Source organism: Dendropsophus ebraccatus, chromosome 7 (genome assembly GCF_027789765.1).
Source record: "Dendropsophus ebraccatus isolate aDenEbr1 chromosome 7, aDenEbr1.pat, whole genome shotgun sequence".
NCBI classification, from domain to species: Eukaryota; Metazoa; Chordata; class Amphibia; order Anura; family Hylidae; genus Dendropsophus; species Dendropsophus ebraccatus.
Window position 1 is genome coordinate 134,563,086 of NC_091460.1, and position 16,027 is coordinate 134,579,112.

Genomic DNA, 16,027 nt, shown 5'->3' on the forward strand with positions numbered 1-16,027 from the left:
CCTCCTATTAATCTTAGTCCATGCCAAACTTTGAAAAAATTTATCACTGTTTTAAAATCTTAAAATTTGCATCCTGAGCCCAGTATTGTAGAGTAAATCAACCATTAACATAACTACGAAAGGGGTCAATAGTGTTATTGAGCTAGTAATTGCTGATGCCAAAGAAAGTCCTTTTCTGAATACAATCACTTGTGTCAAAAACCACATCCCCACCCCTGGCCAGTAAAAAAAACACATAAAGGGTCCATCTGTAGGGGTTTAAGACTCTTTTAGATGGACTGGTGGCTTCATTATAATGAGTGCTGATCTCGCAGGGGGTAGTTGCTATCTCGCAGGGGGTAGTTGCTGCATCATTTGTGTGGCCCTTTAATTTTTTTACTGTTGGTTGCACATCCCTTGTTTACACAGGAAGATGTGCGGCTGAAAATTATAATAAAAAAAAAATAAATCCAATCACCTAAGAACAAACAAATGGCTGGCCCTATACACTGGCCACATATCAAGAATGAGTGCAAATTCACATTTGGCCGATACTCTACTAATGTAAAAGGGTCTTTACTTGTGCATCCCACAGGCTTATTTGAAGCAGGACGTTTTATGAATAGAGATGAGCGAAGCGAATCTGGCGAATTCCAATTTGCAGTGAATCAGGCATTAAATTTGCTTTTCTCGAACTTGCCAAATTTGCTTTGCAAATTCACTAAACATGGAGACCACACGTTAGCTTACAGTACTTTCTTTTGCCAGAAGCAAGGGGTTATCCATAATCTCTTGCACCCGTCCAATCAGCTGCAAACCCCACTGTGAACATATGGTAAGTACCTCCTTTGATTCTCCCATTCTACCTGCAGGAGTAATAGTGAGAGGTAAGAGCTTGTTCACACTTGTGTTGTTTGGCGCCCACTCTCTCTGCCGGCGGTGCCTGTGGGGTTCGGGAGGGCCCTTTGGGGTTTGGACCTGTGACATTGGGGTCGCAGGCCATTCTGTGGCCCCCCTTCTCTGCTTGCGCACGTTTTGCGGGGATTGTGTTCGCTGACCAGCACAGTGATGTTTTTATTGTTAGGGACTCATGTGTATCAGAGACGTGCACGTTGGTACATGAGGTAATATGGTTTGATCAAATTATATACTAACTTCTGATGTTGGTTTTTAATGTAGCTGAACAAGCTTTCGTGTCAACCATGGGTGCAATGTGCAGCCATTTCTGTCTTTTTGGCTAGTGCAAACCCCACTGTGATGTCAGCCACCCCCTCCCCTAACTCTCTATATAAGGTGATTGGCTTTCTGGAGGCGGCCAGTCGGCTGTGTATAGTGGAGAGCAGGTTGCAGGTAGTTATGCATAAATACAGAGAGATAGGGAGAGAGGGGAGAGCAGGGTGGATTGTGGTTGGTTTTCTGTGGGACCAGTAACGCCATTGTCCAGTATACCAAGTAACTGGGTGACTGTTGTTCATTATACCAAGTCACTGGGTGCTGGGTGTGCATGATAGAAAGTCACTGGGTGCTGGGTGTGCATGATAGAAAGTCACTGGGTGCTGGTTGTGCATTATACCAAGTCACTGGGTGCTGGGTGTGCATGATAGGAAGTCACTGGGGGCTGGGTGTACATTATAGGAAGTCACAGTGAGCACAGTGTCCATCTTAATACCTCACTGGGTGCTCATTTACCAATGTCCACTGCTGTCCTGGGAGAAAATTGATATCACCAACGTCCACTACTGTCCATGGTGGAAATTGAATGATTGACAGGCTGATTGACGCTTTTGTGACATTGACACTGTCACAGCAACAGCTGTTAAAAAAAATTGCTACTCTGTAATAGTCCCATTATTCAAGCTACTATAAGTTGTCTGTTTCAATAAATATTTGTCTGGATGCTATTTGCGAATATTCACAAAACGAATTTCCAAGTCATTTGCTCATCTCTATTTGTGAATATAAAGTCTATTCAGAGGCAAGACTAAATCTTCTGACTGCATGGAAACTCTGTACCAGGGCCACTAACAATCATGCTCCTTTTACAGTTTTGGCCTCCCCCTATTCGATACGGGGGGCAATAGCCCCTAGGTGGAAGTAAAACCTCTGAAACTCTTATAGTCCTTTAGACCACAGTGTTTCCCATTAGTGGTTGAAGGTCATTGCACAGTAAAATAAATTTGTTTAGTATACCTTTTGTTTCCTGAATTCAATGTAACAATATAAAAAAAAACACACAAGAAGTCAAGTACATTGTTAAACCAGAGCTTGGTGTTATCAGGCAAAGTATTTTTTATCTGATAATAACTAGAGATGAGCGAACCAGACGGATTTCTGGTCCGTATGAATTGGCACTGGCTGTATCCCAGTTTTCCAGGCGTTCCTTACGATGTATCCACCCGCTGTACGGAGGGAGCAGGCAGCGGGAGTCAGATGCTGAGATTTCGGATTCATACAAACCAGAAATCCATCTGGTTCACTCATCTCTAATAATAGCTTCTCTGATAACTGTCTCTACAGTTGCGCCTTACCAACAACAAGGGGAGAACTATTGGTGAGGCCCATCTCCCAATTAGAGATGATCGAACCTTGGGATTTTGCAGGTTCGATCGAACTCGAACAAACTGGAACCTGCAGCATTTGATTCCCAATGCCTTCCCGGTCTGTGGGGAAGGAGACAGCCCGGGTACCGCCTGGAATTCCGGGATACAATCTATTACCTAGGCTGTAACCCGGAATTCCAGGCGGTACTTGGGTACTTGGTACTTGCCTCCTCTTTCCCCGCGGACCGGGAAGGCATTGGGAATCAAATGCTGCAGGTTCAAGAATGTTCGAATTCGATCGAACCTGCAAATCCCGAGGTTTGATCATCTCTACTCCCAATTCGAGTGCTGCTTTACATTCTTGTTTCCATATAAAAATATAACTAGTAGATGGCAACCCTCTAAGCTTCTTCTAACATAAGATGGCTGTAAAATTAAAAAAGTCGGAAAGTTACTGCATAAGTTATTCCCTTGTCAGTGGAGGACTGTACAGTTTTAGGGTTTTCAAAATTGTAAAAAAAAATGACTCTGGCAAACTGAATTGTAAGGCTATGTTCACACAACGTCAAAAAAAAAAGGGAAAAGGCGTCTGCTTTTTCTATTTAAAAAGACGTCTCTTATTGCTGCGATTTAACTGACTGCAATACATTGAAGTCAATTGAATGAAGGACGTCCAATGCACACAGTGTATAGAAAAACGGATGTTGCCTGCACGGACGTCAAAATAATGATCATGTCAATTATTTTCTGACGTCTTTTTTAGACAATTTAATATTATTCTTTAGTTGATCACAAACAGTTTTCCTTTTTTCACCGTTTCTACCATTAAATTCGATTGACGTTTCTATTAAGGACACACCCAAAGAACAATCAGTTCACCTGAACTAGAATAATGTACCAGCAGCAAACTTAGAGGAAACATAGCCACATAGGGGGAGATTTACTAAAGGGTGTAAAATTTAGACTGGTGCAAACCGCCTACAGCAGCCAATCACAGCTCAGCTTTCAGCTCTGGTAAAATAAAAGAGGCAAAAAAGGGGTCCGTGGAGCCTCAGTTACGAGTCTCAAAACACGGGAATAGCCAGATATCCCTCTCTCCAGAGAAGGAAGCCCATCGCCAAGGGGTGCCTCCTAATGGGGAGAGCACCAAACCACCCTGATACGTAGTCCCTCAGGTCCTCACTCTGTTGCGAGCTTTAGGACCTTAATAGGGAAACACCAGGGTGGCCCCTGTGAGTCAAAGTCTAACTCTGTGGCGAGTATAACGACATAAGACAAGGGTTACCAAGGCTAGGCATCCATTCACAGACTGCAGTTTCGGGGTATTTGCCCTTCGTCAGTGTGGAGCAGGATTCTGGCTACTGGGGCAATGATAAATAGACCAACAAAACACAACAATCACTGAACTCAGGGAGAACAGTGAAAAATAAAAGAGGAACTGTGATTGGTTGCTGTGGGCAGTTTGCACCAGTCTAAATGTTACACACTTTGATAAATCTCTACCCCTAGTGTCTGAGACCACTAGGTTTGAAGATTTAGTGCAACATTGTACTGTAAAAAAAAAAAAGAAAAAAAGATGATCAGAATATTATATTGTTGGAAAACATTTTGGCTGCATAGGTCAAAGAAAATGCGTCAGAGGGGGGGGGGGGGGGGACAAGTGACAAGCCCAACCTATAGGTATCAGTTACAGCTTATTTGTGATGCATTTCTTCCATTGTTACAGTGACAAAGCTGAATAAACCAAACTGCTCGTGATATTCAATGTGTCTTCCAGGACTAAAGGAAAGGCCAGCATTGATGGGAATAAGGCGAAAAGGTCTGTCCATTCTTCACCCTGAAGCCATGTCTTGATTTGGTCTGATGCTTTACACTACATTGTTATGTTGTATTATACTATGTAATTAATCTTTTTACTTTCGCTAATATATGGGGTAATAGAAGGGAACAATTGTTATCAGGTTAAAAGAAAGGGAGATATAGACATGTAAATGAATGGGTGTCCTTTTGCCCTTAAATTAGCACTTACTGTTGTGTATTAGCAGGTGCCGTTGCAGCGAGAAGGGAGTGCGGAACAAAGCCTTACATTCCTCGCACTGGAATGGTCTCTCCTCTGAATGCGTCTGTAAAGAGGGTAAAATAAGAGAAGGCGCTGGGTAAAAAGTTTACGCAAATTAATTAAGCCTAATTACAATGATAACGATGGAAACAAGTAAACCTCGGGGAGACTAGAGAAAGAGTCCGGAAACATCGCTTAATATTCTAGATTTAACAATCTCACCAGGAATGTTAATGATTCGGATCATTCTTAAGATTCCTACAGAAGACTTCAGGTGGAAAAGACAAACAAGGAAGCAATAATAAGGCAATAATAAAGTGGCAATTAACAAGCTGCTGCTGGGACATATGGAGAGAAGACAAGGGGGTCTCTATGCACCAGCAATGCAGAGGTTGCCAGGTAATCTGTCATTTGTTCTGTAATATCACAGATGATGAGAGTCGATTGGTTACTTCATCTAGCGATAAACGTCCACACTGATCAGTAAGATAAGAAAAAAGGGAGAACCGACTGCAGCACCATATCTTCAGTACACACTGCAAGGCTATGTTGGCACACTGTACTATTTTTGAAAATATTTTTGAAAATATTCCATTAAAACAATAGCCGTTCTTTTCATACTACAAAGAAATGCATTAAAGTCAATAATGGCTGTTGTTTTTACACAACGCACTAAACAAAAGTCATTGTTTGGCACTCAAAACAACGTCCATTGTTCACTGGACTTCAATGCATTTCATGTGCAGTATGAAAAGAAAGGACTTTTTTTTTTTAATAATGGAAAAGAATGGCTGTTCTTTTCAAAAAATAGTACGTTGTGTGAACATAGCCTATTATTGAGTTTATTCTCACCAAACAGTAATGGAATGTTTCGCCTTTGTTTAGCCATAAACCTCTTGAGCTTTCTTGTATTTGAACAGAAGAAATGGTGCTGCAGGTTTTTGTTTCTCTTCTGCTGATACATGAGGGGGTCTGTGAAGGTTGGGACTTGACGCTGCATGCACATAATATAGGTATCCCATGGTTGGACAGGCTGTGGTGCTGCTATATTCCATATTTCAAGTGTGGCACCTAGTGAGTGATGGCAGAATTGAGGAACCTTATGGAAGATTATGCCTGGTGTAGACAACTCCTTCAGCTCAAGCATTGTTGGCTTATTTTAACTCTAGTATATTAAGGAACATACACATATAAAGTAGAACATTCTTAAAGGGGTCCACAGAACAGAGGACAAGTATGAGATCTCAGGGGGGTCCAATTGCCATGTCCGAATCCCCCCCCCACCCATGGACATCTCCCCATCGGCAACCTGGATCCTTGTTATGAATCGAACTGCGCTCCTTTGATTGCAGCACATCACCTGACGGTTCCATAGAGAATGAAAGGAGGTACGGGGTCACGCACCAACTTAATTCATAACAAAGGTAGAGAGATCACCGGTGGGGAGGGCTCTTGCTAGATAGATAGATAGATAGATAGATAGATAGATAGGAGATAGAATAGATAGATAGATAGATAGATAGATAGATAGATAGATAGATAGATAGATAGGAGATAGATAGATAGATAGGAGATAGATAGATAGATAGATAGATAGATAGATAGATAGATAGGAGATAGATAGATAGATAGATAGGAGATAGATAGATAGATAGATAGGAGATAGATAGATAGATAGATAGATAGATAGATAGATAGATAGATAGGAGATAGATAGGAGATAGATAGATAGATAGATAGATAGATAGATAGATAGATAGGAGATAGATAGATAGATAGATAGGAGATAGATAGATAGATAGATAGATAGATAGATAGATAGATAGGAGATAGATAGGAGATAGATAGATAGATAGATAGATAGATAGATAGGAGATAGATAGATAGATAGATAGGAGATAGATAGATAGATAGATAGATAGATAGATAGATAGATAGGAGATAGATAGATAGATAGATAGATAGATAGGAGATAGATAGATAGGAGATAGATAGATAGATAGATAGATAGATAGATAGATAGATAGATAGGAGATAGATAGATAGGAGATAGATAGATAGATAGATAGGAGATAGATAGATAGATAGATAGATAGATAGATAGATAGGAGATAGATAGATAGATAGATAGATAGATAGATAGGAGATAGATAGATAGATAGATAGATAGATAGGAGATAGATAGATAGATAGATAGATAGGAGATAGATAGATAGATAGGAGATAGATAGATAGATAGATAGATAGATAGATAGATAGGAGATAGATAGATAGATAGATAGATAGGAGATAGATAGATAGATAGATAGGAGATAGATAGATAGATAGGAGATAGATAGATAGATAGATAGATAGATAGATAGATAGATAGATAGATAGGAGACAGATTGATGGCAGGTAGATGCTGTCTGAAGTGGTTTCACTGGGTGGAAGAAAAGAATTACCCATAATCCCTAGCGCCCGTCCAATCAGCTGCAGGCCCCTCTGGGATGTCAGCACCTCCCCCTCTATATAACGGGGTTCGGTAACAGAGGTCGGCTGTGTGTGGAGGAGAGAGCAGGTTGGCAGCAGGCCAACTCTCCGCCGTGGAATTCCGCCTGCCTCAATGTGTCATATCATCTCAATGGGAGAGCGCGCACTCCTCCGCAGCCGCTGCTCTCCGCTCAAAGAAGTGACATGTCACTTCTCCGAGCAGAGAGCGGCGGCAGCGGAGAAGCGCACGTCCTCTCATCCACTCACAGCAGGAAACCGAGCACATCGGGATTCCGCCGTATTTGCTCAGTGTGAACATACCCTAACAGAGTGATATAGGGACAGAGAGGAGAGAAATGGCGGAAATTGGATGACTGACTGGCTGATTGACTTTTTTGTTAATTGTAATTTTCTGATTTTTTACACTTTTAAAACAACATGCTTTAACGAATTCCCCCTTCTGTATTAGTCCCAGTATTGTTGATACTATAGTTGGGCTGTTTTAATGAAATTCGTTAAGATTCGATTCCTGAATCTTAACCAATTTGACCGAAAATTTGCAAAGTTCGCGTAACGAATTTCTGGTTGCTTTGCTCATCTCTAATAGAAATCATCCCGTCCTTCTTCATAAGACATACAGAGGTATCTAAAGTATAAGAACATTGTATGCTGTAACGTATGATTGTGAACACTACATACCAAGAAGGAGACTACCCACATTACTTCAGCAATCTCTCTTTGCACAGCTGTTGGATATGCAGCGAGCAGAGCACAGAAAGCAGTAGACAGATAGATATATAAAGGCTACACAAGAAAACAATTATCATTAGCCATAAGCGCTTGGCTGAATTGACCCTCTGCGACGGTCCACTTATTATAAAGCCTGGGAAGTTCTTCATTACTAGGTGTGTCAAACTGAGAAACATGTCGGGATCAAAGAATAACAATCACTGCATCAAAGTACCATCCAAGAAAAGAAAGACCCAGGTCACAGACATAATGCTTGCCGCTGGTGATAATAGTAGAGAAACATACAAATCTATAGTTTGGATTCACTTTCTCCTTTTTGGCCCCACAAACTTAAATGGGTAAAATGTTTCAAGTTGTTTGGTGCCTGGGGATAACCACATGTAGGGCATGTGGCCTTATTGCTATTGTATGCATCTATCTATACGGCCAATGCCTCTGGATACAACAAGGATTATAGGGATCAGCTTTGTCATCATTTTCTCACCGATGTTTTTGTGCTATGACAGAATACATGCGGAGGGGTCCTTCTAAGCCAACTTTCTATGACAAGAACAAGTCAATATTTTGTCAATGCAACTTAAAATTGGTGACCATTTTATGACCAGTCTAAGTAGTAGAAGAAATACAGGATAATAAAACGGTAGGGAAATCTAAAATGACTTCTTACGGACTTAAAGGGGTATTCTACTCAAACGTAACTTTTGATATGTTGCTGCACATTGTGAGAGTAACAATTCCTTCCATACTTGTTATTATCTATTTAGTCTCCTTACTCCAGTTCTCAGCTGCTGCTCTTTGCTGAAAACACAAAAATCTGTGTGTGAGCTTTTCTCTCTGTCTCCCCCTCCTCCCCCCTCCCTTCTGAGAAAGCTGAGGTAAACAAGTCCCTGACTGGCTGTATCTGCACCATTGTAGCTTCTTTAAAATACGAGGAAGGTTAATTACAGTGAGCTCGTTAGCAACTTGACTTCAGAATAACCCTCTAGGCATTACAAAGAAGCTGCAATGTTGCAGATAAAGCCAGTCAAGGTCTCCATGACAATTCATGGAGAGGTATCATGCACACCGACACAGTGTTGGACTGGTCCACCAGAGGACCGGGCCCCCAGCTTTAGAACCTGCATTAACACTGACTGACATGTCTTTTCTCACTGGTTCTTCATTGGTGGGCCCCAGATACTCCAGTCCGACACTGCACAGCCATATTATAGGATAACATTAGGACCTCTTTGTATTGTTGTACAATCTCTAAGCATATGGGGGGAGATTTATCAAACTGGTGTAAAGTGAGACTGGCTCAGTTGCCCCTAGCAACCAGATTCCACCTTTCATTTTCCAAAGAGTCTGTGAGGAATGAAAGGTGGAATCTGATTGGTTGCTAGGGGCAACTGAGCCAGTTTCACTTTACACCATGTTTGATAAATCTCCCCCATTGTGCATTACGAATGTTGCTTCTTGTGACATATTTAAATGGTTTCTTGGTTGCAGCTTAAGAACCAGGTTAATGCTCAGTATATACATATTGGCTAAAGAAAAGAATAGAGTTAACAGAAAGAAAAAAAAAACATCTGTACACTGTGCTCACTGACAATGCGTGCTGTAAAAGCCGGCCAAATGTGTGTGCGCTGCAAACAGTATCAATGTAAAACAGATGCAGAATAAGATTGTTGTATTCATTTGGTTCTCAATATGCAAATAAACTAAACAAAGGTTTCTGGACCACACTTTTTCTTCTGTGCTAAATAAAGTTGACATCTGTGCACTTGACTAATAGGCAAGTCCATGTCTTAAAGTGTAATATAAATGCAATATAAAACACATGAATTTATAGGAACAGAATAATTACATAAGGCTGGGTTCACACTACATTTTTTGCAATCCATTTTTTTTCATCTGTTTTGAAAAAAAAAGGATCAAAACGCATCTGTTTTTTTTTAACACAATAACGTAGCTGACCTTATATTTGTGTACGTTTAAAAAAATAGATGCATTTTGATCCTTTTTTTTTCAAAACAGATGCACGCAAATGCAACTGCTTTTTTATTTTATAAATATTTTTTAAACCTGTGAAAAGACGGATTGCAAAAATGTAGTGTGAACGCAGCTTAAGAAAGTCATAAATTGTTACTAATATTATACATGTATTGTAAACCATGGTAACTGGTGCCCTGTGCAATACCTCCCATTGACGCCTGTCCCTTTAATGGTGCGTTCACACCTACAGGATCTGCAGCTGATTTTCTGCAGCAGGTTTCATTTAAATAACTGAACACAGCATCAAATCTGCTGCAGATCTGCTGCAGATCCTGTAGGTGTGAACGCACCCGGGCATAGTGTATAGAGATGAGCAAAGCATCGGCCAGTTCACTTTGTCTGACCATGGCATTGGCACCATATAATAAGTTATCATTGTATGGCTATGTCCACACAACGTCAAAAATAAAGAAAAGGCGGTCGATTTTGATATTTTAAAAAACGTCCGTTTTTGCCTTGATTTAACTGACTGCAATGGCAATGCATTGAAGTCAATGGGAAAACGGACGTCCAATGCACACGCTGCATTGAATGACGGACGTTTTTACTGTGGACGTCAAAATAATGAACATGATCATTATTTTCGGACGTCTTTTGCAACAGCGGACGTTTTTTATTAGTTGTTCACACACAGTTTTTCTTTTGTCACTGTTCTTTCTCAGTTTTTACTATCAAATTCAATGGACTTTTCAATTAAGCCGCATCCAAAGGGAAATTAGTAAAGGTCCATTTACACAGTGTATTCAACCCACAGGCAAAGTGGTAAATGGGAGGTATGTGATACTGAGACTGTTCCTCTCAGTGCTGTAGTGGTCCAAATAAGTATTACTGAGGGGTTATGGTGCGTTTACACAGACAGATTTATCTGACTCATTTTTTAAGCCAAAGCCAGGAATGGATGTGAGAAGAGGAGAAATCTCAGTTCTTCCTGAATAACCTGCTCTCTGTTTATAGTCTGTTCCTGGCTTTAGGGCCCTATTCCACCAGACGATTATCGTTCAGATTATCGTTAAATCGTTCGAATCTAAACGATAATCGTTCGGTTGAAATGCAGTTAACGATTAACGACCGAACGAGAAATCGTTGATCGCTTTATAAGACCTGGACCTATTTTTATCGTTGCTCGTTCGCAAAACGTTCGCATTGAATAAGACATCGTTAAGTCGTTCGCAATAGATACGAACGCAATAGCGAATAAATAGCGAAGAAAAACGATCGCAATTACGATCATAAGTAACGATTATCGTTCCATGGAAATGAGTGAACGTTTTCAGGTCTTTCGCAATAGCGGTCGTTTGAGATCGTTAATCGTTAACGATTATGCAAACGATAATCGTCCTGTGGAATAGGGCCCTTAGCTTCTATAATCTGACAGATAAATCTGTGTAAATGCACCATTACTCCCATTGTGGTGTTCTTTTAGGCTACAAACCCACTTGGCGGGTCTGCAGCGAGTCTCCTTGCTGCGTTTTTGCAGCGAGACTCGCTGCAGATCCCAGCCCTATACTTTCATTAGCAGAGAAACTCGCAGCAGGGATGTACATCCCTGCTGCGATTTTCTCTGCAGCCCGCCCCATTAACCCCCTAGCCGCCGGACATTATACATTACCGGGTCCCCGTTCCTGCTTGCTTTGGGGCTCCCGGTGTCTTCACGGCCCGCCCGGCCAATCAGTGCGCTGCGGCGGGGCAGAGCACTGATTGGCCGGGCGGAACGTGCCGGGAGCCGCCGAAGCAAGCAGGAGCGGGGACCTGGTAATGTATATCCTGCCCGCCCCCCTGCAGCTCCGATCGCCCCCGGCCGCATGATCGCCCCCCCGCAGCCCCCGGCCACACGATCGCCCCCCGCACCCCCCGGCCGTACGATCGCCCCCCGCAGCCCGTGCGGCCGGGGGGTGCGGGGGGCGATCGTGCGGCCGGGGGGTGCGGGGGGCAATTGTGCGGCCGGGGGCTGCGGGGGGCGATCGTGCGGCCAGGGGTGCGGGGGGCGATCGTGTGGCCGGGGGGTGCAGGGGGCGATCATGCGGCCAGGGGCTGCGAAGGGCGATCGGGGCTGCAGGGGGCTGCGGGGGGGGCGATCGTGCGGCCGGGGGCTATCGTACGGCCGGGGCTGCGGGGGGCGATCATGCGGCCGGGGGGTGCGGGGGGCGATCATGCGGTCGGGGGCGATCGGGGCTGCAGGGGGGGGGGCGGGCAGGATATACATTACCAGGTCCCCGCTCCTGCTTGCTTTGGCGACTCCCGGCACGTTCCGCCCGGCCAATCAGTGCGCTGCCCCGCCGCAGCGCACTGATTGGCCGGGCGGGCCGTGAAGACACCGGGAGCCCCGAAGCAAGTAGGAACGAGGACCTGGTAATGTATAATGTCCGGCGGCTAGAGGGTTAATGGGGAGGGCTGCAGACAAAATCGCAGCAGGGATGTACATCCCTGCTGCGAGTTTCTCTGCTAATGAAAGTATAGGGCTGGGATCTGCAGCGAGTCTCGCTGCAAAAACGCAGCAAGGAGACTCGCTGCAGATCCGGCAAGTGGGTTTGTACCCTTAGGGTACAAACACACACAGCAGATACGCAGCAGATTTGATACTGTGTTCAGTTATTTAGATCTAATCTGCTGCGTATCTGCTGCGTATCGCAGCAGTAAATACGCAGCGTATATGCCGTGTGTGTTTGTACCCTTAATGCTACGTTTACACGGAACGATAATTCGCCCGATCGTACAATTAACGATGTCGGAGTAGCGATTTTTTTTTCATAACCATCAGCGTTTAGACGGTACGATATATCATACGGAAATTCGTTTTGCGATCGCTTAAAGCCTATCTCACACATTGGTTAAATCGGCAAACGACTGTTCACATGGAACGATCTGCGAATTTTTTGCAAAGCCTATTTGTAAGCCTATGAAGGGGGGAGGGGCTGAGGGAGATGAGGGAGCAGGAAGAGGTGACCTGAAGGTCAGCTGTTTGTAGACTGTCTGGGCACCTAAAACCAGGGGTGGATTAACTTTACCATAGGCCCGGGGCTGTTTACCAAGCCTGCCCCCCCCCCCCACCCCACTGTAACTATGGCAGCACTAGCCTGGCGTTCATAGTACAGGACAGATAATGTCATGATGTCCTGATTTGTGCAAAATTGCCATAAAAAAAACAGTGATTTTTTTGCAAATCATGGTGGAAGTGTAGCCAGGAGACAGTACACCGCTGAAAGTATAAGTCTTTTTGGGTGGTCATGGGCCCCGGGCTGCCGCCCGAAGCGCCCCTATTATAATCCACTACTGCCTAAAACGCAGGATTCTGGGGTCAGAAAGGTCAGTGCTTATCTATGAACTTACTGAGAGAAGATTGCAGGGTGTTGTGCTGTGCAGAAATCCTCCGTGCTCAGTCACTCCTAACAGCCCTTCCCCTCTCCATAGCCACATAATGGACACAGAAATCCTGCTTCATTTGATGTGAGGGGGGAGGCTGGGAGATTGCTTTTTCAGTCCAGAAGGAAACTCTTTAAGGGTACAAACACACACACCGTATACGCAGCAAATACACAGCAGATTTGATGGTGCAGATTTGATGCTGTGTTCAGTTATTTAGATCTAATCTGCTGCGTATTTGTTGCGTATTTGCTGCGTATCGCAGCAGTAAATACGCTGCGTATACGGTGTGTGTGTTTATACCCTTAGGCTACAAACCCACTTGGCGGGTCTGCAGCGAGTCCCCTCGCTGCAGATCTCGGCCCTATACTTTTAATGGCAGACAAACACGCAGCAGGGATGTACATCCCTGCTGCGAGTTTGTCTGCAGCCCACCCCATTAACCCTCCAGCCGCCGGAGCTGATACTTCACCTGATCCCGGCTCCGGCGGTTCCCGATGTCTTCAGCAAGCCAGAGCGGGGACCAGGTGAAGTATATGCTCCAGCCAGCCGCCCACAGCCCCTTTAACACCTCCCACAGCCCCGGCCGCCGATTGCAAAACCCCCCCCCCCCCCCCCCCCCCCGCAGCACCGATCGCACGCCTCCCCCCAATCGCCCCCTTGCAGCACCGATCGCTCGCACGCCCCCCCTGATGGGGGCTGCAGGGGGGCGATCGGTGCTGCCGGGGCTGCAGGGGGGCGATTGGGGGGGGCGTGCGATCGGTGCTGCGGGCGGACGATCGGGCGGCCGGGGCTGCGGGAGGTGTTAAAGGGGCTGCGGGCGGCTGGCTGGAGCATATACTTCACCTGGTTCCTGCTCTGGCTTGCTGAAGACATTGGGAACCGCCGGAGCCGGGATCAGGTGAAGTATCAGCTCCGGCGGCAGGGGGGTTAATGGGGTGGGCTGCAGACAAACTCGCAGCAGGGATGTACATCCCTGCTGCGTGTTTGTCTGCCATTAAAAGTATAGGGCCGAGATCTACAGCGAGTCTCGCTGCAAATACGCAGCGAGGGGACCCGCCAATACGCTGCAGACCCGCCAAGTGGGTTTGTAACCTTAATACATAAAACCTATTACAGAGTTTCTTAAAATCGCTTGTACTGTTGATATTTAATGTTTTCAGAAAAATGACCCTGAAATGACAGTTACGCTTTAAGTTTTAAGAAATAAAACCTGGACTGCTACCTTAAATTGCGCTTGGACTGCTACCCTAATACCCCCTGTCTACGTCACCCAGGCTACAACAGAAAGATTATCAGGAATGGATTTAAAAAGAGGAGAAATCTCAGGCTTTCTTTTATGACCTGATCTCTGCTTATAGTCTGTTTCTGGCTTTGGCTTCAAATCTTTGGCAGATAATCTGTCAGATAATCTTTCTGTGTAAATGGAACCTTACTAGAGATGAGCGAACCGGGTTCGGGTTCGAGTCGATCCGAACCCGAACGTTCGGTATTTGATTAGCTGGGGCTGCTAAACATGGATACAGCCAATGACTATATCCATGTTTTCCACATAGCCTTAAGGCTTTATCCAACTTCAGCAGCCACCGCTAATCAAATGCCGAAAGTTCGGGTTCGAATGGACTCCAGCATGCTCCAGATTCGCTCATCTCTAACCCTTACCAAACTAGAATAATGCGCAAACATCAGTTATTGCAGGGGAGGCAAGGCTGCTAAATGATGTCCGTTATTTTAGCCTTAAAATAACGGACGTCATTTTAAACGGAGCTGAAAAAACATTGTGTGAACATAGCCAACATCTGTTATATGACAAAAGGCAGAAAGATAATATGTAGAGATGAGCGAACCTGGAGCATGCTCGAGTCGATCCGAACCCGATCTTTCGGCATTTGATTAGCGGTGGTTGCTGAAGTTGGATAAAGCCCTAAGGCTATATGGAAATCATGGATATAGTCATTGGCTGTATCCATGTTTTCCAGACAACCTTAGAGCTTTATCCAAGCAGCCACCGCTAATCAAATACCGAACGTTCGGGTTCGGATCGACTCGAACCCGAACCTGGTTCGCTCATCTCTAATAATATGGCCTTAGGGTAGCCCAGAATATTTCATCTGTTTTTATCCATATTTTTGCAAAAAAATGGATGAAAAAATGGACTAAAAAAAATAAAATAAAACAATCTGAACCCAGAAAATGCAGGGGTAGACTATACAAGGCCACAAGCACTAGAATGAGAGTCCTCAGAAATTGGAACTGCAATGTAGCCATGTGCATAATGCTTAATGAAAACCTCTCATTGGATAAGTACACGAATGCCAAAACAAAAACCCCATTTATTTTTCCTATACATTAAAGCAATTTTAGTGTTCTGTTTATTGTTTTTTGTTTGGCAAAGTTGTTAAGCCCTGATACTTTAGTGTTTTATGACACATGTGATCTATTATCTCCTTTTGAACTTTTTTGATTTTTATTTTTCAGCATTTTACCATTCGGCATCAAAGACTGTAAATGATTGAGTTATTTACCTTTTTGTGATTCTTGTAAACGTTCCTATGGGCGAATCCTTTCCCGCAGAGTTTGCACTGGTATGGTTTGTCCTCGCTGTGGATTATTTTGTGTGCGGTCACTTGATCCAGCCGTTTGAAGGACTTACAGCAAACCTCGCAGGTGTATGGGCGCTTCTCTGCAGGGGGAAATGATTGGCGACATGTCAATCTGTTGTACGTTTAAGAAGATGAAAGGCAAACAGTCTGCTCCGGAGAGAGTACTGAATTTAAGTCAGTCCAATTAAGATTAACCAATTCGAAAAGCATCTAATGCCCTCTATAACACA

The 16,027-nt window shown here is 44.1% G+C and overlaps 1 protein-coding gene across 3 annotated transcripts in view; it reads right to left on the reverse strand.

Annotated features, from left to right (window-relative positions):
* PRDM5 (PR/SET domain 5) overlaps positions 1 to 16,027 on the reverse strand; it is a 128,676-nt gene that overhangs the window by 75,111 nt on the left and 37,538 nt on the right. For all 3 annotated transcript variants that reach the window (XM_069976820.1, XM_069976819.1, XM_069976818.1), the window contains 2 exons: positions 15,720 to 15,877; positions 4,549 to 4,642 (listed from right to left, as the gene is read on the reverse strand). In XM_069976820.1, coding sequence (XP_069832921.1) covers positions 4,549 to 4,642; positions 15,720 to 15,877 — 252 coding nt within the window. The remainder of the gene's footprint in view (positions 1 to 4,548; positions 4,643 to 15,719; positions 15,878 to 16,027) is intronic.